General features: G+C 37.6%; 1 protein-coding gene across 1 annotated transcript in view; it reads left to right on the top strand.

Annotated features, from left to right (window-relative positions):
• ASB15 (ankyrin repeat and SOCS box containing 15) overlaps nt 1-23034 on the top strand; it is a 59769-nt gene extending 36735 nt beyond the window's left edge. The window contains exons 4-12 of the mRNA XM_087821043.1: nt 4836-4944; nt 6472-6524; nt 6630-6761; nt 8328-8486; nt 13930-14175; nt 15796-15967; nt 17837-18407; nt 18940-19093; nt 22858-23034. Coding sequence (XP_087677169.1) covers nt 4838-4944; nt 6472-6524; nt 6630-6761; nt 8328-8486; nt 13930-14175; nt 15796-15967; nt 17837-18407; nt 18940-19093; nt 22858-23030 — 1767 coding nt within the window. The 5' untranslated portion in view covers nt 4836-4837 and the 3' untranslated portion in view covers nt 23031-23034. The remainder of the gene's footprint in view (nt 1-4835; nt 4945-6471; nt 6525-6629; nt 6762-8327; nt 8487-13929; nt 14176-15795; nt 15968-17836; nt 18408-18939; nt 19094-22857) is intronic.
• The last annotated feature ends 981 nt before the right edge of the window (nt 23035-24015 follow it).

The following is a 24015-nucleotide window of genomic DNA, read 5'->3' as shown; positions in this document are numbered from 1 at the left end:
CTGACCACTTGGGTCAGGTACCAGCTGGCATGTTGATCCTATTTTTCAGACAGTAATGTGTAGACTCCAAAACAAAAGTACAGAATGAAGGCAAGTTTAGGACACGTCAGACCATCCTAAGCAACACAATGCCTGACCACATGAGCCAAAGATAAGGATTTATGTGTCCCTGGAAGCTATTTTTTATTTTTGGAAGTCATTGTCATCAAGAGTGGCTGTTAAGAGCTAGACCAGAGTGTTTTCTTTTCAGGGCAACAGACTGTGGGTTGTTTTTCTGCAGCTTTGGAAAGGCCTTAATAATGAAGATACCTTTCCAGACTGTACTATTAGCTCTGTGACATTGGATGGGTTTTTTAACCTTTTTTGTTGTTGTTGTTCAAAATATTACAGATGTTCCCTTTTCTCCCCTTTGAGCCCTTCCACCCCACACCCATTCCCCTCCCCAGTCCCTTTCCACACCATTGTCTGTGTCCTTGGGTTATGCATATATGCATGTAAGTTCTTTGGTTGATTTTTCCCCACCCACCCCCTCCTACCCTCTGAGATTCATCTGTCTCATCCATGCTTCCATGTCACTAAATCTATTTTGTTCATCAGTTTATTATGTTCTTTAGATTCCACATATAAGTGAGATCATGTGATGTTTGTCTTTCTCTGTCTCACTTATTTCACTTAGCTTAGTATTCTCCAGGTTCATCTATACTGTCCCAAAGGGTATGATCCTTCTTCTTTACAGCTGCATAGTATTCCATGGTGTAAATGTCCCACAACTTTTGTACCCACTCATCTACTGATGGGCACTTGGGCAGTTTCCAGGTCTTAGTTATTATAAATTGCACTGCTATGAACATAGGGGTGCATATATTCTTTCTGATCAGTGTTTCAGGATTCTTAGGATATATTCCTAGTAGTGGAATCACTGGGTCAAAAAGCAGTTCTATTTTTAATTTTTTGAGGAACCTCCATACTGTTTTTCACAGTGGCTGCACCAGTCTGCATTCCCACCAGCAGTACACTAGGGTTCCCCTTTCTCCACACCCTCGCCAGCACATGTCGTTTGTTGATTTGTTGATGGCAGCCATTCTGAGAGGCATGAAGTGATACCTCATTGTGCTTTTAATTTGCATCTCTCTGATGATTAGTGACCTTGAGCATTTTTTCATATGTCTCTTGGCCATCTGTATGTCCTCTTTGGGTAAGTGTCTATTCAGGTCTTGAAGCCCAAGTTTCCATTTCTGCACAATGAATCTATAATACCTAAAAGTGGAATTGGAGGAATTGGAGCAAGGCAGTGTATGCAAAGTACTTTGCATGGTGCTGAAAATACACTATCACCCAATAATTTAGGGCTATTACTATAATCACCATTTTTATTATTACCCAGGATAATCTAAAACTTACATGATCACGAAACTTTCCTTTTCCCATTACCTAAATCTAGGATTTTCCTCAGCCCATCTGTAAACTAATAATTATTGATATCTGACTAATACATTTAGCATTGGAGAATCCTTAATTTAATGGTTCTTTACTTGGGATACATGAGGCCTCAGAAAATATATGCATGGAGAGAGAATACATTACTTTCATCAAATGTGTTCCTGACCCTAAGCAAGGTTAACCAGTGCTTTAAACAAAATGGCTCACTGTCCAATATGATTGTCCCAATTATTTTGTAAATAAGCTACTTATGGAGAATAAATAAATCTCACTAATGGGCTTCTTCAGAACAAGATTGGCAAACTATTATTTAGAAAGGGTCAATTATTTTTCCAGAGTGAGAAGTGGGGCACCTGCAAATAGGTCTTCAAGGATGTCAAAATGTTATTTGGCCTTTTCTTAGATAACTGGTTGGTATTTTACTTAAAGATAATTTTTGCCAGCCTTCAATTGAGATTGAATCCAGCCATTTTAAGTGGGAGGTACAGATAAATAACTCTCTTTTTGTCTTTCTCATTGTGTCTTGATGTCTCTAGATCCATCCCAATGATGCACCCTTGATTGTCTCTCTGACACCTTAGGGTACCTGCACACAGATCTTCCCTTCATCCCAAGCTTTCAGTGAAAGGATCTAAACAGCTTGGGTTAGGTGGGGGTTGCCTTATGTAGTAGGAGTTTCCTCACCATTTCTACCCTGCTGTCATTAGGGATACAAAGCAGTTAAGAGTCTTAGATAACTTCCTTCTGATCGTAATTAAAAGGACATTTTAAAAAAAAACTTTCCACAGATCAACTCAGTTCTCTAAGTAGTCTGTGGTATCTCATGTTCTGGAAGCCGAAATTTCAAACAGGTTTAGAGCTAAGCCAGTGATTTAAATAGGTGAAAGGCTCTGTATCTCGTTACTAATCCCAGAGCCATGCAATCCCCTATCACCACACTGATGTTAGTGAGAAAGGCAACAGGCAATGCCACAGGTTTAACTTCATCATCTAATTGTGCTGTCTGAAGGACTCAGTGCTTCCCGCCACTAATGAGTCAACAAATTTTTTCCAGTGACCCCTGCAAACAGCCATTTGCTATGGTTGACTAGGAGTGGAGTAGAGAGAGAAGACATAAAGGAAAAAGAAAGTTTGTTTTTTACTCATAAAACTAATTGCCCAAGTGAGAATACAAAACACAAATATGTGAGGAACTTGCAAAGCAAATACAAAATGAGTGTAAATCCAGATGTTGGAAAAATATTATATCAGAGGAGATACTCACAGATAAAGAAGGCCAGAGAGGAATTGAAGAATTTCGGCAAGGGCTTCTATATGAAGACCATCTCGAGCCAGGCTTGAGGCAGTGTGGGCCGTGGGCATGGAACAGCTAGAGGGGGCTCGTGAGTGCAGAGGAGTAAGATATGAAAGCGCAAAGGTGAGAAAAATGCAGCCAAACACGGAGTGGGCCATCAAATTTGTTGAGTTGGAAGAAAGAGTCCATACCTGAGGAAAACAGTCAGTTCTAAGAATAAAGCAGAGCCTAGATTATGTTAGTATTCATTTATTAACTCATTCATTCCTTCATTCATTCATTCAATATGCATTTAGAGACCATAAATCACGAGATGGTGCTTCTCTAGACACTGGAGATACAGATGAATTCTCTGCTCTTACTGGATTACATGGGGGAGCAGAGAGACAATGAACGAGTAAAAAGTAAAAAATAAAATATCCTTGAATCTATTTGTCGACTAGAATCCCTAGGGTACATGTTAGCCTATTGAGTAGACTGAGATATCATAGTGTGAGAAAATATGCTTAGTGGAGTGCTGTCACTGTCTCCAAACACTATCACTATTCCCTCCTCTGTTTCAAGGTGATAGTAAGGCCACTGGTGCAGAACAATGAACAATGAAATCGTAATGATGTGATTTGCTTGTGTGCAGTCTGTGCGCAGGTCAGGGACCTGGGCTGTCAGCATGTATAGAACTGTCCTTAACATTTGAACTTATCTAACCTTGAGCAATAAGAAGAGGTAAAGCAAGTGCCAGCTGTGTTTGGAAATTGCCCACAGAATACTGCTTTTGTTTTGTTTTTTCATCTGAAAAGACATACTATAATGTAAATACATTTTGGCTTGAAAAGGGTCGAATATAATTTCATACTGATCAGTCAGCCTAGCTGTAGAACTGCTGGGATCTCTACACTTACCTACATTTTCTTTCTTTCCTTTTTTTAAAATATGTCTTTAATGATTTCAGAGACAAGAAGCAAGAGGAAGAGAGAGAGAAACATCAATGATGAGAGTCACTGATCGGCTGCCTCCTGCATGCCTCCTACTGGGGATGAGCCCACAACCCGGGCATGTGCCCTGACAGGGAATCGAACCGAGATCTCCTGGATCACAGTTCGATGCTCAACTGCTGAGCCACACCAGCCAGGCTACCTACATTGTCTAATATAAAACAATTGATCCAATAGTAATGAGAGACACTCACCCTTCTACTTTGATATTTGGAAGAAATAAGCCAATGAGAAATTATCCATATTTTTGTATATTATCTTCAGAGGAGAGGGACCAGTCAAGCACAGTAGCTTAAAATGGATAACTGTGCAGGGGGAAAGAATTTTGAATCTGTACAGGAGGGCTGGTCTCTGGTCTGAGGATGGAGTTAAGATGGTCCTTATCTCAACTCTTCAAATTTCCTGAGGGCAAGACTAGACCACTACATTGTGATGTTCTGTTCTCTCTACTTTAATTCAACAAATATTCATTGAGAATCTTCCCTGTGCCAAGCACCTTCTGGAGTAGGAGTAGTAGGGGAAGCAGAGATGAGTGAGGGGGAGCCCTTCACCTCAAAAGCATAGAGTCCATTAGAAGTTGAACGCAAATACAAAATTAACTGCAATTGAAGGCAGCCAACTCAGACCATTTCTGGTGTGAGCAAAGAAATCAATCAGCAGATAAGCAAGCACAGCAGACACAAAATAAAGAGTAAAGAATGGGAAAGGTTCACTGTTCTCTATTCCTGCCACTGTCTTACTTCTTGGTTAGAGTGTCAAACTTCTAATGTGCTGTGGAGAAGTGTCTTGATGAAACTGATGGGCCCAAATTCTTATAAGTCAGAATGTGGAAAAAGTGAATTCTTATAGGCCCAACTGTTGTCATTACTGAAAAGAAAGTCAAAATTAGAAAATACAGACACCCAGAGGGCAGGTAATTGAAGGCTTCAAAATTTAGAGTGGGCTTCATATATAATATGGATTAAAATGTTAACTGCATTTGTGTTTGTTAAATGGAGAAAGGTAAATGCATTTTTGTTTTTTGTTTTGCATCTTTCACATTAACTTTACTTGGTGTTCTGTGCCATTTGCTGATAATGGGAAATTGCTTTTTTCAAAATTATATTTAGTCATGGATAGTAATGATGACCCCGATGAAGATCATCTTACAAGTTATGATATTCAGCTCAGTATTCAAGAATCCATTGAAGCCAGCAAGACTGACTTTTATCCTGAAAGGTAACAATCAAATTGACTATTTTCAACAAAATTTATGACAGTCATTTTGTGGTAAGATGAAATAAATGATGCCTCCTGACTCCTCCTCTAGGAAAATGCTCACCCTTCTTTTCTGGCAACTGTGATAGGTTTAGCAGTCAACCTTCCACAAATCCCCATCTCAGGCAAAAGATGGAAATAACCTAGAAGGGAAATTTCTAGCTGAATTTTATTGTGCACGATTGCCTATTTTCTAAATTAATGGAATGAAAAGGACAATAAATTCAAACAAATTTACAAGTACACTTTATACAACTAATGTATAGATATGTACACAGAGGTCTGTTCTGTATATTCTAGAACCTGTCCTGCTACTGACTCAGGCAGCCTTATAAGTAATGTATTCTATTTTTGCATCTTTAAAATCTGAAGAGTAATGCTAACCCACCTAGCCCATATGTTCAATAAATGGGAAAAGGGTTGAGGGCTTCTACAATATATGGCAAAGTAATATATAAACCAGAGCCTGTTTCATTATCTACTTTTCAAGTGATAGAAGTTAACAAATTATACATAAAATTGATGTTTTATGTTAACAGGAGTTATAGAGTCTAAAACTGCCAAAGTAAATTTCTGTCTTGAACAACACACAGCATTCTTTTGACTAAACTAAACTTTAGTTTACCTTTACATTCTATTATATAATATTCTGAAATTTAGTACTGCCTTTGAATAGATTCATTGCAAACAAAACAACAAAATTATTGTTTTTGAGCTTTTAAAAAATGGACATATGACATTTAAATTTCTGGTCACTTTAATTTTTCTGTCATCTTCAACAGGTTGTAGAACTTCAGAGATCCCAGGAAGGCATTCACAACCCTGGAATGCCAGCAGATGTTTCTGCTTGATAGAGTTAAATCAATTTGTTATGAAATGCTTTGTGTCCTTTGGATAAACACACACCAGAAAGTTTCCATGAGGCTTGAAATCATGACCTACTGGGCCAGTAACTGGGAGTTTGCTCTGTAAATGCTCAGCCTGTCTTCACTCGTGGATGAGTTGATTAAGACTAATATGCAGGGTGGATCATAAGCTCCCAAAGGAGCCACCATTAATGAGCAATTATTACATTTAAAGCAACAAACATTTATTGAGCATCCAATTTTTTAAATGGAAAGAAGCCTTCGGGATCTTCCTATTTGCTCCCAAGAAGAACCACCGCTCACAAAGCACAAAACCTGAGCCCAGCTCTTCTGACTCCAACTCCAGTTATTTATTCCTCCTTAGTTGCTTGGAACTAATTTCAGAGACAGTGTTGCAATCATATTTTGTCATCTTCACTAATGTTCCTGGGTCTAGTGTATCATAAATATATTCCATACCTGACTCTTAGACATTACATTTTAAAGTGGATGAAGTCAGTTGTGTGCATTTTCTAAAAATCTTGATTATTAAAATTATATGCAGAACTCAATATAAATTAAAATTTGGTACCTCAGAGTATATCACTTTTATAATTACGGCTTATGTTTTTTTCTCTGGAAGATTTGTGCCACTAAGTGATCAAAACAGAAAACTTGTCGAGGCCATAAAGCAAGGTGAGCGAGTGTGTTGCCTGCCTGTACTGGGAGGAATTAGAGATTCCATGTTGCCAAGACAGAGATTTGTTATCAGCCCATGTGTTTAATGTGTGTTTAATGTAGGTCACATTCTTGAACTCCAGGAGTATGTGAAATATAAATACGCATTAGATGAAGCCGATGGAAAAGGGTGGTTCCCACTGCATGAAGCCGTTGTTCAACCCAGTCAACAAATACTTGAAATTGTCCTGGATGGTAAGAGAAAATAAAACCTCTTTGACCAAACTGAAGCAAGAATGTAGAAGTTGGGAGTGTTCTCAATGAATACAACAAGCAAAAAGAAGCAGCAGAATAAAAGGTTATTTGAAATTGGGAAAAGCCAATAGCCACGTTTTAAACTTAGGGTACAAAAATTAGCACATTTTGTGAGTCTCGGGGTTCACCCTTTACATCCTTCTAAGAATGTCACACAGGCCTGGCCTGACATGGCTCAGCAATTGAGCATCACCCTAGGATCCAGGAAATCATGGTTCAATTCCAGGTCAGGACACATGCCCAGATTGGGGGCTCAATTCCCAGTGGGAGGCGTGCAGGAGGCAGCTGATCAATCACTCTCTCATCATTGATGTTTCTATCTCTCTCTCTCCCTCTCCCTTCCTCTCTCTGAAATCAATAAAGATATATTTTTTAAAAAAGAATGTGACATAAGTTGGTAGGAAGATGTGGTTATCACCTAAAAGTGATGAGTTTGTATATATCATGAATCAATTGATTTGAATATAAATTTTTTTTAACCCTCATTCAAGGATGATGTATTTATTGATTTTAGAGAGAGAGGAAGGGGGAGAGAGAGACATCGATGTGAGAGAGAAACATCTATCAGTTGACTCCTCTACATGCCCTGACTGGGGATTGAACCTGCAACCTAGATATGGGAATCAAACCCACCATCTTTCGCCCTGTTGGTGTATGGGGTGATGCTCCAGCTTACTGAGCCACCTGGCCAAGGCTGAATATAAATCTTTTTGCTTTTGGAAGTCAGTTTTTAATTTTTCATCTTGAATTATCTCTTAATAATGTCTAAAAGATTATTATATAGTACAATAATAGTACTTACCATATTTGTCCTTATATTACATTAATTTTTTCATAATATAAACATTAATAAATATTATGGTAAATTCACCCAAGCTTAAATATGAATAATAATTTTCATGTTCTAACACAGTATTTTTCATACCTCAATATCTTATAATACACTTTGAGAATGCGCCATCTTTCAACCTTCAATGATGCTCCCTAATTCTGTTTCCTAGAAGATAATGATATTTCATGATTAACTATCCTGCCAGCTAGCCAACTAAAGAAAATAGATCGCTAGACATATAGACAGATATACAAGCTAATGTTAAGTATAGTATAGCTAACATATTCTGACAGGTTATATTCATTCAAATGTATTCTCAGTTCCACATTCACGGACTTCATTGGACAGAAACCAATTTCAGATGCAATTTAAATAACAACACTAAGGATTGGGATGTTGATTTACAATTTATCAGGATGAAAATTTACAACCCATTTTCAAAAAGAAGAGCACCTTGAAACATAGATGTTGGTTTTCTAGCTGTCAACTTGATTAGCAAGTTCATGCTCATCTACTTAAACTATCATTTGATAAACTTTTCTCACATCTTTTAGGCTTCGCTGTTTCATTGGTTGACTTTGTTCAATCTAATATGTATAATATTGTATTATTCTGATCTATGTGATATCCTTTAAATAAAGATTTTAACTTTATGCAATGCTTTCACATCTCAGCATCCTATAAGACACTCTGGGAGTTCAAGACCTGTGACGGAGAAACACCACTGACTTTGGCAGTCAAAGCTGGTCTGGTGGAAAATGTAAGAACTTTACTAGAAAACGGAGTATGGCCAAACACCAAAAATGACAAAGGAGAGACGCCTCTTCTGATTGGTAAATGATTTTTTTTTTCTAGAACTTTTATAGTTAGAAACAAATAATAAATATTTAATAAGTATTTATTGGAAACCACTATGTGTTGGCTAAAATTATGTAACCACATCTCCTTCCATTCCCTGGACTCCTCCCCTATTTACCATTTCACTTGTCCTAAGATTTTGTTTTTCTGTCCCACAAAGAGGTCAAATGCGAAGGATCCTTCAGCACCAACTAACCAGGAGTGAACCAAACTAGTTTTATGAGACCAGAAGTACAAGTTCTAAAAGAATATTCTATGAGACCAGAAGTACAAGTTCTAAAAGAATATTCTCTAGGTTGGGTCCAGCTGTAAGGAGGGTTGTGTGTTTGGTATATAGCCAGAGGAAAGAAGCAGAAGGGGACTCCAAAGAGAAACTCCAGGTCTACATCAGAACATGAAGCCAAACTGGAAGAAACAGGAGCCAGCAGATTAAGCGTACTCAGATGCAGCCCTGGACACCTCTAAGGAGTTAACCACTATGACACAACAAAGGAAAAATGGAAGACCTAAAGGTGTCATTTATCAGCTTATTCTCAGTCCTGTGAATTCTGCTGTTTGTTGACCAATAAGAATTAACAGGTCTGTTTGCAGAAGCAGAAAGAGGTGATATTAACTACAAATGACCATCTCCTTTCTCTTAGCAGTGACGTGGGGTTGTGGAGTACGAATTTGGGCTTTGGTATCTGAAATCTGTGGATTTATTTTCTCCCAGTTTTATTGAGATATAATTGACATAAAACATTGTATCAATTTAAGGTGTATGACATGATTTATATATGGATACATTGCAAAATGGTTACTAAAATGTTTAGTTGACTTACATCATCTCACATAGCTACAAATATTTTTCCTATGATGAGAGCTTTTAAGATCTACTTTCTTAGCAATTTTCAAATATATAGTATAGTATTATTATGTGGACTTAAATCTTAGCTATGAGATTGTAATTATGGGCCTCAGTTTCTTCATGTGTAAAATGAAAATGTACCACCTATTGTGCAGACTTGTTATAAAAATTAGAGAAAATATAAATATACTAAACCCCTGCCACATGATAGGCGCTCAGGAGAGGAGAACCATTATGAAATTCTGTGTGTGTGTGTGTGTGTGTGTGTGTGTGGCAAGAAGAGGATACCTAAGATTATTTATCAGCAATCACAGAGAAAGAACATGAAGCACCATGAGCTGTGGTCATAGCTAGCTAACACTACCACAGCTCCTCTTCACAGGGAAATCACTAGAATTTAAAAAACAACCTAAATGTTGTTAACAAAAAACTTAGACAAGTCATAAACATTAATAAAATGTTTATATTCAACATTAATTCAAGAACATCAATGCAGCCAACATTTACTGAGAAGTTCTATTATGCCAGGTGCTGTTCTGGGCAGCATGGATATAAAGATGAATGGAATAATCTTCCTCATCTCAAAGTGTCTAGTAGGAGAGCTAGATATGATTTAAATGGAAAATTAGTGTTACAAATACTATAATAAAGGTGTATATTCAAAGTAAGTTAGGGAAACAAGGAAGTACTGAATCTGTGAGACTTTCAAAGAGATAGTTGCTCTTGAGTTGTGACTTGGGGAGGTAGAGGGTCATCAACAGACAGCAGAGGAAAATCTGGGCAGGTGTCCTGTGCCTGGACATAACATTAGATAAACAGAGTCACCATAGCCTGGGGTCATTCTGATCTGATTCCTTCTTACTTGCTCTTGCCCAATGTCACGGCTTTCAACCTTCCTAAATTCAGATTTGATTAGACAATCTAATATTATAATCAGGGTACAGGCAAAGGTTTTGTAACGAAGAAACCTGAAAAACAAACACAGATACACAAAGCAAACAAACAGCAATGACTTAAAAAGGAAGAAATTCATTTCTCTCTTACGCAACATTTCAGAGCCTGTGGCCCAGGAAGGCAGGGTGGCTTTACCACCGTCGCTCTGAACTTGCAGTTGTCACTACTTCCCAGCCAGCAGGAAGGAGGAAAGGGGCCGCCTTGGGAAAAAGCATCTTCACTTTTAAGAAGATGACCTGGACTTGCACACCGCATTTCCACTCTCATACCACTAGTTCAGACTTTGTCACATAGCCACACTTAGGTACAAGGCAGGCCTGGATACGTGGATTCTACCTGGATAGACTGTGACCTGCTGAAACTTGGGGCTTCTGTTGCTAAAAAGAAAAGGGGAACCACGAGTACAGAGGAACAGCCACTCTCGGTATACGTGTTAACCAGCCTTTATGTCACCATAACATGGTGCTTTTCATAAATAAAGCAGAGCTTTTTTCCTGAGCTGGCACTCCAGGCACCAAACAGGATATGCAGCTCCTGGCTGCTGCACCAGTACTAACATGATCTACATTGTTTTCGTAAAGGCACATACCATGGAGTATCTGCAACAACATCCATGTATTTGTTGCTGTTTCTATAGATGGTCTTTGGTTTCTTCCTCTTTGTCTTCAAAAGACGCACTTTTCCAGAGTTCATATACTGTCTCACTTTGCAAATGTAGAACTGGTCTACCTGCTGTTCTCAGCCCACTTATTTCATAAAGAACAAATAAGTCATAACTGTCACTTATTTGTTTTCTTTTTGCCTCATGTAAATGTTTTAATGCTTACTGCCCACAACAGAGCCTTAAGCATTTTTATGCATCTCAAAGTTTCATGTCTTGGTTTCTCTACTCTAGCGGTATCTGAAGTGTGGGAAAGGAACTTGATCATGGAGCTATCAGAGTCAAGGTGGAATTACATTTGGAAATAATATATTTTAAAAGCCAAATGGTAATATCAAAGATCAGACAAAGGTCTCGTGGAGGAAATATTCTGGAGGTGCTCACTAATAGCCTCATCATCCACATTTCTGAGAAATAAGATTTTCCTTGGGTTACCTTCTTCAGGACCTTCATGTGGAAACCACGTCGTCTATTTAGGTTCATAGGCAAATGGATCATTCACGGCACTTTCTCCATTTTCTTCTTGAATCCATGGGCTACTTTGAAATTTGCTACTCACAGTCCATTAACTTGTGAAGGATAGATAAGAGAGAAAAAACTGCTGTTCTTTTTCATTTTCTGTGCAAAGCCAATCCCATCATCCTTGTATTTATTTATTGATATCCTTAAATCGCAAAAAAAAAGTCACTTTTGGTCCGTCCAGGGCGCCCCTGCCATCAGCCATCGGCCCTTCCTATGGTGCTTTGATGTGTTGCAGTCATGTTACACAATTACTTGCTGAGTGGTAGGTATCTGATTTGTGATGATCTGACACTTAAGGGCTTTTGCACTCAGACTCCCTCTCTGCCCTCCCTCTGAAGTTGGTGTCACCTTTCTCTAATTGGATAGCCACAAGATTGTCCTGGCCCGTGGGGCCCAGGGTACAGAAGAAGCCAGTTAATTTTGCTTCAGACATTTTCTTTCTCACAAATCAACGTATGTTCTCTTCACTCCATTGCCTCTTTCAATCTTTCAATCCCTGTCTAGATACCTCAGAAAAATCTCCTCTATTTGTATGTCATATGAGTCAGAAAATAATTCACTGCTGACAAGTAAATTACGTGAGCAAAACACATATACCCACAAAGAAAGTGACAGAAATTTAGATAAACAGAAAAGGTGCCAGCAGACTCTAAAGTGTTCAAAAGTGCCTATAAACTATGCAAAGGTCTCTAACTCCCTAACTCCTCAGCTGAAACTTGTTTTTCTTAAAACAGTATTATTGAAAATATGTTTTTTACTTCATAAATTTTTTAACTTGTACTTAGTTATGTTACACAAATATGTTGCCTCATTAATTTCTATAATTTCAGCCATTTACTGGTTAGGAATGCCTTTGTGGGTTAACTTGGGAGGGGCTCCCCATGACTTGCATTATTATTTTCATGGGAAATAAAATATATTCTTTCCAAAAAATTAAATTACAAGCAAAGTTTTATTTTAAAAAGTACTTTAAGTTGAATATGGCCTATATATGCTGTTGTTTTCATGGAGAAAGACTAATATCTTTAACCAACATGTTCTCTGAGTCAGGCAAAAGGAAAAAATGCAGTAGGAGCAAGAAGATAAATGAGGACACACCCCTTAGTTCGTTTAACTTATTGATGTTTGCTCTGCAATAACAGCAGCGAGGATGAGGTAATTCACTGTAATTAGAGCTGCCAGTGGCAGGTGGGTATTCAGAGAAAGGCATTTGTCAACAGACTCTAATTTAGACAGTGAGTAGGAGAAAAGCTGAAATCTCATTGCAGTGATGGCTTGCCTGCCTCCAGATAGGTAGGCAAAGTTTGTCTTCATACTCTGTTTATGCCTTTTGGAGCCCTCTCCCTTGCCTTGGTTTGGATCCTTTCTGCATTCCACCTCCTGGTTGCCCAGGATGTTCTGCGTGGCCCCCCATCTCCTCCTGCCTTTCCCAGCAAAGGCCCAGACTGAGTCCCTCTTCAAAGGCAAGACAGGACAGCTTCTTCCCTAACCTATAAATTCCACAAGTGAGAAACATCTGTCTTTTTCTGTTACCCACAGTGCCTGACACTGCCTTTCAGATAACCAGCATGTATTGAATGAACGAATGGATGAATGAAACTGTATTTATCTCCATCTGCAGAGAGCAGCATTCATTCTGCTGTTTCTTAATAAGATTTTACTTATTTGTAAGAGACAATGCATTACATCTTTTATAAATATTTATATCTAAGCTGGGGAAAATGTCATTAATCTAAAGGGAGAAAACATTTTCAACAGTGTAATTTCAGCTACTAGAGACAAGCAGAGGGAGAGAGAAACAACTGATTTAATAAACCCCTGAAACTGTAGTACATTAGCTGTCATGTGCTTCATCTGTTTAGGATCTAGGTAGATTCTAAACATTCCTATTGCTAAACTCCCATTAAGAGCATGCGAAAGAGAAGCTCATTTCATACTGCTATATTTGGGGGGGGAGGGGGGACTTTCTAGAGGGGGAAAACTTGAAAACCTTATTTATACATGTGGCTCCAGGACCCTAAAGGTGATGAAATGATATTATTAAAAATAATAGTTATCATTTACTGAGCTCCTTGTATATACTAAACATTTTACATACATTATTTAATTTATTCAACCCAATAGTGGATGTTATTTTTATTTTGTTAATGAAGAAATTAAAATTTAGAAAGATTATATACAACATCTATTTTTCATGAAATTCTTGAACCACCTCAGGTAAAAGTCTTGAAAAGGCAGTATTATCTTGCATGCTTATACTCCACAATAGAAATTTGGGTATAAGAAATGGAAGGAGTAAGAAAAATACAATATTCTCTTATAGAAGGAAATAGCTAACATCTGCTTTGATATTAATATTGGTAACTTGCTTGATACCATCTAAGATATTCCTGTTAATATGACTGTCAATTGTTCTTTTTAAAACCTCTTCAAGCTGTAAAAAAGGGCTCCTATGACATGGTGTCCACTCTGCTCAAACACAACACCAGCCTTGACCAGCCCTGTGTCAAGCGGTGGTCGGCAATGCATGAAGCAGCCAGACAAGGCCGCAAAGACCTCATAGCTCTGCTACTGAAGCACGGTGGCAATGTCCACCTGAGAGACGGGTTTGGAGTCACACCGTTAGGAGTTGCTGCTGAGTACGGTCACTGTGATGTGTTGGAACACCTAATCCACAAAGGTATGTGGAAAGGAATTGCACGTTCCTGACTTTTCTCCTGCCTCTCGGATTTCCTTTTCTCCATTCCTTACTGGCTTCTCTTCCTCTCCTGAATGTAAATGGGCACCAGGCTTTCTTACCCAGCTCTCGATAGCCTCCTCGATAGCCAGCCCCCTATTCCACAACCCAGTTAAACCCTATACACAGTTATCTGCAGATCTGCACGCCCAGCTCTGATTACTCTCTCTAAAAACTGCCCAGTTTTCACGTAGGTGGCTCACAGGGTCTCACACTCATCTTCTCTTAAACTGAATTCCTCTTCTTTCACACTGTTGATTTAATAATTTCTGTCATCCAAGATCAAAAGCTTAGATTTAGCTCTACTTCTTCCATCACCTTCTTTTCCAGATCCAGTCAGTTGCTGAATGCTAGTGTCCCACTTACCTGTTCTCCTTGCCAGTCCCTCAGGTCTGCATCCTGGTCAGGCCCCTCACATCTTCTCTGGACCAATGCAATCGTTTCTTAACTGTTCTCCAGGTTTCCAGTCATCTGAGAATACTTACACCTACAGTAGTGTAAATTAGTAAAAAAAAATCCTCAGTGGCTCCCCACTGCCCACGTGTCCCCTCTGCATCACCTTTAATTGTTTTACCAGGTGTATCCCTCACGACTTCCAACTTGTATCCTGTACTCCAGCCAAATTAGATGGCTACTCCCAAGCACGCCTCACAGCCTGCTGTCTGGGTCTGGGTCAGGTCTTTGCCTTCATGTGGAATTCTGTCCAACACAATTCAAAATCAACTTCTTGAGTCACCTCCTCCCTAAAGCCTTCCCTAATTCTGCCCAACAGATTGTGATGTTTCCCCTCCTTTGAAACCTCCAAGGGCTTTATTAAGAATTAAGATGCCAAATTCTGAAACTGGTTTCTGCCACCTAGTCACTGTCTGCCCCTAGTCTAGTTACTTAAACATCTGGTCCTCACTTTCCTCAGCTGTAAATAAAGGCTAGGACCACATATCCCTGAGGATCATCTATGGGAAAAAGACTAACATTTTTGAGGCCCCCAAAGTGCAGCCTTATTCAATAATTAAATAAGTCTTATGACATAAGCTGTATCTCCCTAGTTTAGATGAGTAGACAGAGCTCATAGAAGTAAGTAGCTTGCCCCCAACTCCCACAGTCAGCAGCAGACCTTTTCCCCCTACGTGGAGCCTGCTAGGCCTGATGTGAAGTGAATGTTACAGTTTGTGTTCTTTGATGATTTTTTTGTTTCAGTTCCCTCTGAGTTTCTTAAAATAGATTTATTCATTTTAGGATCTTCTGTTGTATCCCACACAGTGTTTACATATGGAGCGCAGTTGATAAACATTTTTTGAAATAGAGTGGTAACTGTTGTCTTTTCCGGGGAGCATTTGTCTGTTATAGAAATTGACTTATTTCTCAGATGTTCTAGTGATGCAAAGGTTTTTCTAATAAAATGAAACATGCTTCATGTTTATTAAAAATATTGAGAACGTAAATGTTCTTAAGTCTATAGTTTTAATTTTAAGTCCTAACCAGAAAGGAGAACAACAGGCTATTTTTCAGGAGCCTGTCTTGACAATGCATCCAGTTATCACTGTGCTGTGTTTGTACTGCCAGGGGGCGATGTGTTTGCTCTGGCGGATGACGGGGCATCGGTGTTGTTTGAGGCAGCAGGAGGGGGCAATCCTGACTGCATTTCTCTCCTGCTGGAACACGGAGGAAGCGGAAATGTACCTAACAGAGCAGGGCATCTTCCTATACACCGAGCTGCCTACGAGGGACATTACCTGTGAGTGATAAATCATAGGATGGCCATTTTAAGTTAAAAAATACAAAATTGCATATACAGTATAATCACAATTCTCTCTATGTAATAACCCCCCAAATCCAAAAAGAAATAGGCAAAATGTTCAAAAGTTTTGTTCTTCTAAACATTTGTTTGACTTTTCCCCTTCTTTTTATAATTTTTACTTTTAAAAAATTAAAAATTTTTTCAATTGCAGTTGACATATATTACTTTGAGATGTACATCATAGTGTTTAGACACTTATATACCTTATGAAGTGCTCACCCCAATAAATCTAGCACCCATCTGACATTACACATAGTGATTACAGTATTACTGACTATATTCCCTGTGCTGTACTTTACATCCTGTGACTATTTTTGTAACTGCCCATTTGTATTTTTTAATCCCTTCACCTTTTTCACCCATCCTCAAAGAGGCCCACACCAAGACAGACACATCATAATATGTATTTGTACTTTATAAAATTTCCACATTGAATGTGTACTACTTTTATAATGAAGAGTTTCTCCTTTAGAAGAAAGTTACACATGAGAATTCTCCACAAGCCACCCAAATATGCCTTTCTGGGGTTTTTTAACTGTGTTTTTAAAAGGCTATATAGTCTCTAAAAATTTTGCCCTTTACAAAGAATTAAAATTTGTAAACATACTATCAATATTACTCTATCTAGCAACATGTATGGATATGATAGTATAATGTCAAATATGTTATTGAGTAGAAAAGTCTCATTATAAGTATAGACTTCTTTATTCCAAAAAATGGTTGGATAGGTTTTTAAATCACAAAAGTGCCACAATTGACCCATCAATAGAAGTCTTTAATCATTATATTAAACTACCTACCATGAGAGGTTGGTTTTAGGCAATTAATATATTTAATAAGTTCCAAAACTTCAAAATACTTAGGCTTTATCACCTTCAGTGGCCACATTAACGAAGTGACATGTTGTTAAAGTTTACCTGGATTTGTTCCCAGTGTTCATAAATTCACACGTGGTGGCTCTGAATTAGGCACAAGAGATCAAGTTATCCTTGCTGGTGGATCTCATACATGTCTGGTTGGTCAGTCAAGTGTGGAATTTACAGCTATCATAGTTCTTAGAAACAGAGCAATGGTTAGTTATTGCAGCTGGACAGATATAAGGTTAATGAAGTAATAAAGACTCTTCTTATGACTAATAATTCAGTTTTGAGTTATACTGAAGTACACAGGATGTACAGGGCCAATGTTAAAGCATGGATAACTCCAAAAGCAGTGAAAGAGCAGTAATGAGTGAGAAGTCAAGAGGCCTAAGTTCTAACCCTTGCTCCACATCTACATGGCCTTGGACAAGTCGTTTCATTTCTCCAGACTTTATGTTGCTCTTCTGTTAAATGAAGGGGGTTGCACTAAGCGATGTTCAAGGTCACTTCCAGCTTTAACTTCCTGTGACTCCATGATTCTAATGGTCAAGACTCTGTAATGTTTCTCTGTGGCACCAGGTGGGCTTACTTTTCTTTTATATTTTTCATTAAATACTGATAAATTTTATGTTGTTCAGAGAAGAATTGGAAGATGGGGAGAGTTCCCGAGGAGCCAAAATTCTAGGACCAAGCATATGATCCAGCGTGATCCCCAGGAATATTTACAATGGGAAGCTAAATAAAAACTAAACTAAATTGCATTAAAATAAATAGTAGTAAGTCAATGGACAATGGTTAAATCTCTTTGTAGAAGGTTATGTAGCAAAAGTAGAGAAAACTAAACAAATTGCGTTCATTTATCTAATGAGGAAGCTGGTTTAAGTAATTTCTTGGTTATCTTCATGCCATGTGGATTTTTTTTTTTTGATTTTTTTTTATTTTTTAGTGCACTGAAATATCTTATCCCAGTAACATCCAAAAATGCAATCCGGAAAAGTGGGCTAACACCAATTCACTCAGCAGCAGATGGGCAAAATGTACAGTGCCTAGAACTGCTCATTGAAAATGGCTTTGATGTCAACACTCTGCTTGCCGACCACATTTCTGAGAGCTATGACGACGAGAGGAAGACCGCACTGTATTTTGCGGTTTCTAATAACGATATCCGTTGCACAGAAGTTCTTCTGAATGCAGGTGCAGATCCAAACTTAGATCCCCTCAACTGTCTGCTCGTGGCAGTGAGGGCCAGTAATCATGAAATTGTCCGGCTGCTTCTCTCCCACGGAGCTGATGTCAATTGTTATTTCATGCATGTGAATGACACTCGTTTCCCCAGTGCCATTCAGTACGCCCTGAAGGACGAGGTAATGCTGAGGCTGCTGCTCAGCAATGGCTATCAGGTGGAGCTGTGCTTTGAGTGCATGCATGGAGACATCTTTGGGAATTCATTTGTGTGGTCAGAGATAGAGGAAGAGGTGCTGCCAGGGTGGACATCTTGTGTAATAAAGGATAACCCGGTGAGTTACGTCCTCTGATTGTGCATATTGGGTCATCACCCTAACTTCAACCCCTTTAGAGATGTAACAAGAAAAGAAAACGCAACTCTAACTTTTATTTAAATTTGTCTCACTCTTGAATTTTTGTTGGCAATAATATGGGGATGTCAGAGAAAACTAAGCACCAAAGACGGTGTTTATTTTTCTCAAATTGGAAGCTAAATGTAGAAGAGTGTGAAAATGTGTGCTGTTAGTAGCCTGTGCTTATTTAGTGGCATATTGGGGCTGAAACACAGAGAGAAGAATCATGGGAAGACGCATGAGTCTTCCATGTTATGCTGGCTACGATCACATCAGAGCCATGCATATAACTCCAGGACCCAGAGTTTCACAGAAATAAGCTAACAGTTTATTTTTCTTTTTGTTCATTACAAGGAGGTACCTTTTATTTCCTGTAAAAAGACAAAGATAGTCAATTTCATAACAAAATTGAGTGTTTATGTATATGGTATATCAAAAGTACTACTAAATTAAATTTTATCAATTCTCTCAGTTCTGTGAGTTTATTACAGTTCCTTGGATGAAACACCTGGTAGGCAGCGTTATTCGTATATTAATAGATTACATGGATTATATCCCTCTGTGTGCTAAACTGAAGTCTGCCCTGGAAGTACAGAGAGAATGGCCAGAAATTCGTCAAATACTAGGTAAAAACAAGTTTTGCCTACAAAATTTTTTATGAAAAATATCTATAGGGGAAATTTCTTAATGTTATCTTTGATACTGTTTCAGTGCTACTTTATTTTCAAAATTATGCTTTTGAAAATCACCCTTAATATTTCCTCTGATTTAAGATATTAGGGTTTTTGGGGGTTTTTTGCTTTTCTTGATATTTTCCAACTCTTTAATTGTATAATGATAATATTATAACTATATTAACATTCTAACTAGAACTTATTTATTAAAATTAACTTCTAGAATATCATAAAGCATGTAGACTGTAATCTCCATATGGGCAGGAATCTGTTTTGTTTACTTTTGTATTCTCAAGGCTTAACATAATTCCAAGTAAGTGGTAAATAGTCAATAAATACTGAGTAAATGAATGAATGGCATGAATTAGAATTAGCCTTTTTGATATGCTCTCTCTCCCGTCTTTATTGACAAATTCCTACCATCAAAAGTTTGTATTACAGGCAGGCCACTGTGTATTCTCTAGGTTAAAGTGTAGTTAGAATCATAAATGTGAATCATATTGCAAATGTTCCAATAAAATTACATCTAAAATTACTTCAAATACATGTAGAAACTAGAAAAATAATAGATTGGAGAGATTTTCTCTTTCAAAATATGAGTTTGGAAAAATGAATTTCCAAACTTTCTTGGACATCAGTTTTATAGAACTTTACGTTACATTTACTTATTCTGGCTCTCTTAGCAAACCTAAATCATCCATGAATGGAACAGCCGACTCTTTAGGATCAGGCAAATTTTAGGTAAATTAGGTAGATTATTTTCCAGTCAATAAGATGAAGCTTAAATGTTGAGCTAACTTACATACCAAATTTGTTAGGTATAAAGTTCTATAACAAGAAATATGAGTGATAAAGTGGTTTCCACCTAAACACTTAGTTTCAATCAGAGTCACACATTAAATTAATTTATCTGAATTTTATGGGAAGGATGGAGACTTTGGCTAGAAAGATTGGTAGTTCAACCCCATGCAGATTTGGAAGTAATCTTGGATTTTCCTCAAATGGCTTCCCCTTGAGTGAATTCTACAATAGAAGAGACTTCGTGGAAACTAAAACTGGAATCTTAGAGAATCTGAAGAGTAATGCAGTACTATGAGCCTGGAAATTGACCTCTGGGGTCAGATGGACCTAGGATGGGATGAAATTCTGGCCTTATCCAGGAGTAGGATTGCTGGGTTGTATTTATATGTCATTCCGAGCTGATATTTTCATGGAAACAAACAATTTATTGTATCATTCTTGTTTCATTGAAGAGAGGGGAAATTTTCGTTTCTGAAAAAAGACCTAGATAGCATACTAGCTGTGTGATTTTGAGAATCAAGTTACTTACCCATTTTATGCCAAGATTTTCCCACTGCAAAATGGGGCTAGGATAGTAGTTACCTCATAAAGTCATTGTGGAAATTTAAAGAGATAATGCATGTAAGGTGCTTACCATACTCTCTAGAATATTAAAAACACTTAATAAATTTAGCTATTTTAAAAACTCCAATATTCGTGTTTTTTATTATTTTTATTACATATAAGTTTATGTGAAGTATGAAATGTATATGTAAAGTATGTCCTCACAATTTGTAGAGTTGGGTGTTATCATACTAATTTTTATCAATAAAAACTAAGGCTATGGGGAATTTTAAAACAGTCTAGACCCTATGAAATCACGAAACTGGGCTATCAGGCCTCCCTTTGTGAACAGAGGCCCACATTGGGAGTAAAGCAAAATGAAGCAAGATATAGATAAGAGAGAGTCCACATAAGTGGGGTGGCAAACAAAACCAGGAAACCTCCGGGAGCAAGACACTCTATTTTGGATCATTGCAAGAAGACAGCAGAATAGGAAGCTCTGCTAACTTAAAAGAGCAATCTTGAACCCAGCTTCTCTCCAGAAATTCAGGAAAACTAATGTCCCATAAAAATGAGCAATAGAAAAGTATCACATTTCATATAAAAGTCAAATCTCATATAAATTTATTATTAAAAAAATAGAAATAGGCATGTAATTTTTAAAAAAATATTGTCATTACTGTAGTGTAGGGATAACACACTGAGATGATGAAGCTCTACAGGAAGTGATTGCTGTAAAAGTCAGAATAGTAGTTCCTTATAGGGAGCAATAAATGAAGCTTGGAGGGATTGTGGAAGGAATTCTGGGGTGGCTGGAGAAGTTCTATTTATGACCTAAGAGGTAAAGATGTTGACCTAATAATCATTTATAATAACTTAAGAAACTATACATTTGTTGAGTTGCTCTATCTATATTTTATTTTACAATAAACAGGTTAAAACATTTTGGAGATTGTAAGGGCAAAAACCCTTAAAGCTTAGACAAATTAAATTTCCAAAGTTGTAGGACCTAGACAATGACAAAGCAAGGATTTGAACCCTTGTCTGTCTCATTTCAAAGCACAGGCTCTTACTCCAGCACCAAGGTGCTTTCTGTCATAGAACAGATTTTGCTTCTAATTGATAATTAATTTTCCTTGTGTTTATACTGAAAAAGAATGACCAATTCTCATGACTTTAGAAAGGCAATCCAAGTGTAAATAAGAGGAAGGTTTTTGGTTGTTTGTCATACATTATGGCAACCAGAGTGTAAGAGTCAGTTGATTGCTGTGAGTATGGATAACCACTGGATGTCAGCATTCCTCCAGCTATACAGAAGGCAGTATATTTGTCAGGGAAACTAAAATGGTAATTTTTTTTTTAAAAAAAGATGGGTTTATTCTGCCTATTTTGGTAACAATTATTATGCCTCAATAGTTTTTGAAAAACATTGTTTTCATTTTTTATAAAAAGGTGATTTGAATGTTTATCATCTCAAATGTAATAGAAATGTGATGCCTTTTATTTTTTAATTGAGTGATAGTTCACATTATTGAATGGTTACAAGGTACCAAGTACTTTTCTAATACTTTACATGAATTAATTTGTTTGATCTTCAAACAACCCTAAGAGGTAGGTCCCATTCTTATCCACATTTCACAGATGAGAATACTGAGTTCACAGAGGTTAAATAAATCGTCCAAGGTCACACAAATACTAAGTGGCAGAGCTAGCATTTTAATCCAAGCTGACTGAGTCCAGAGCCTACAGCTGAGCCCGTGTGCTATGGCGCCCTTTCACTCGCTTGTATTGCTGGGATAATGCATCAGTACCGTAATTGCAATGTAGATAAAGTAAGAGTTGAAAATAAAGACTTACTCTGATATTTAACCTTAATTGATTTTTTAATATAAAATATTTAGGTGTCAGGCACTGAAACAAACCTAAGAATCATGGACATATGGAATCATTTGCATCAGATGCTTCCTAGGTAATTATTCATCAGAAAGACTGGTAGGAGAGAGAGAAAAATAAAGAAATATATCTCTGTAATACTCAATTCTAAAAAATAAGTAGGAGGAGACATAAACACCTTCTTAAATCAAGCCCATTCATTCATTTAACATGCCCTAGTTAAACACCCACTATGAGCGAGCTGTCTTCCTGACACAGAGACAGGCTAAATTTCTGCCCTCCTGGACTTTACATTCTGAGGAGTTGTCTGGAAGACTTAGTTACAATTTGAATTTCACTTAAAGACGCCAGTTGCTAACGGGTGCATACCTGTATTTCAAAATAACACCATTGATGTTATTCTAAAACAGTCTGTATCTTCCAGGTCAACCCACTAATATTGGTTTTTATTTTTTGCTTGTTTTTCCCATTCATTTTAGAGAATCCTTGCTCATTAAAGCATTTGTGTCGGTTAAAAATCCGAAGACTTATGGGACTCCAGCGACTCTGCCAACCAGCCTCAATGGAGAAGCTTCCTCTACCACCAACTATTCAAAGATACATATTATTTAAAGAGTATGATCTCTATGGACAAGAGCTAAAATTGCCATAACTTAAAAATAATATTTTTAAATGTGATTTAAAAATATTTTGAAATGTGATTCCCTAAGAGCATTTCTTGGAATCATTTTACATCCTTAAGTGTATTTAAATCCATTGACAATTTTATAATGGGATCCTGTGTTCTTCTGAGAACACCACATTTTACATTTTTAAAGGCCTTTACATGGTGATTTTTAAAATTTAAGTATAGTTGATACACATGATTATATTGGTTATATTAGTTCCAGATGTACAATATAGTGATTTGACATTTTTATACCTTATAATGTGATCACCCTACTAATTCCAGTAATCATCTGTCATCATGCAAACTTAACACAATATTATTGACTATATTCCCTTCCTCTTTTCACCCATCCCCCTGCCCCTCCCCTCTGGTAACCATCCTTTGGTTACATTGTGATTTTTTTAAGTAAGTCAATATTTTATATTTAAATTTCTATTGATTTTCTTCACTTGAAACAAGTCTTCAAACTCTCCCTATCAAGTGGCTCCTAAAATATCCATCAGCAAGGCTCTCCTATGTTTATAAAACAAACAAAGACCCACTTTCTCAAATCATATCAGAGTTGCTGGCCCTTCCTCTCCTTTCTCTCATGGCCAAGCTTCATGAAAGAGCTCCTTCCTGCCTGCGGATTCACACACTGTATCTGGCTTCTGCTCCCTCCACTGCCTTTCTCAAGGTCCTTAACAAGTTCTTGTTCATTACAATGATCATTCTTCAGTCCTTTCAACTGCTTCCTGCAGCACCTGACACTTGCCTGCTCCATCCTTGAAAAGGCCTTCCCTTGGCCTCCACCACACCTTGGTGTCTTGGCTCCTCCCCAGCTGCTTCGTCCTGCCAACCCTTTTGTAATATGTCTTAAGCCCTCTTCTCTTCTTACGCTACATTCTCCGGGAAATTTCATCCATGTGCGCAGTTTCAATTACTACCTGTATGCTGTTGACTACAAAATTTATATCTGAAGTTCAGC

Source organism: Miniopterus natalensis, chromosome 10 (genome assembly GCF_054644295.1).
Source record: "Miniopterus natalensis isolate mMinNat1 chromosome 10, mMinNat1.hap1, whole genome shotgun sequence".
Classification (NCBI taxonomy): domain Eukaryota; kingdom Metazoa; phylum Chordata; class Mammalia; order Chiroptera; family Miniopteridae; genus Miniopterus; species Miniopterus natalensis.
The sequence above is the reverse complement of the archived record's forward strand: the minus strand, read 5'-3'. Positions and strand labels throughout refer to the sequence as shown.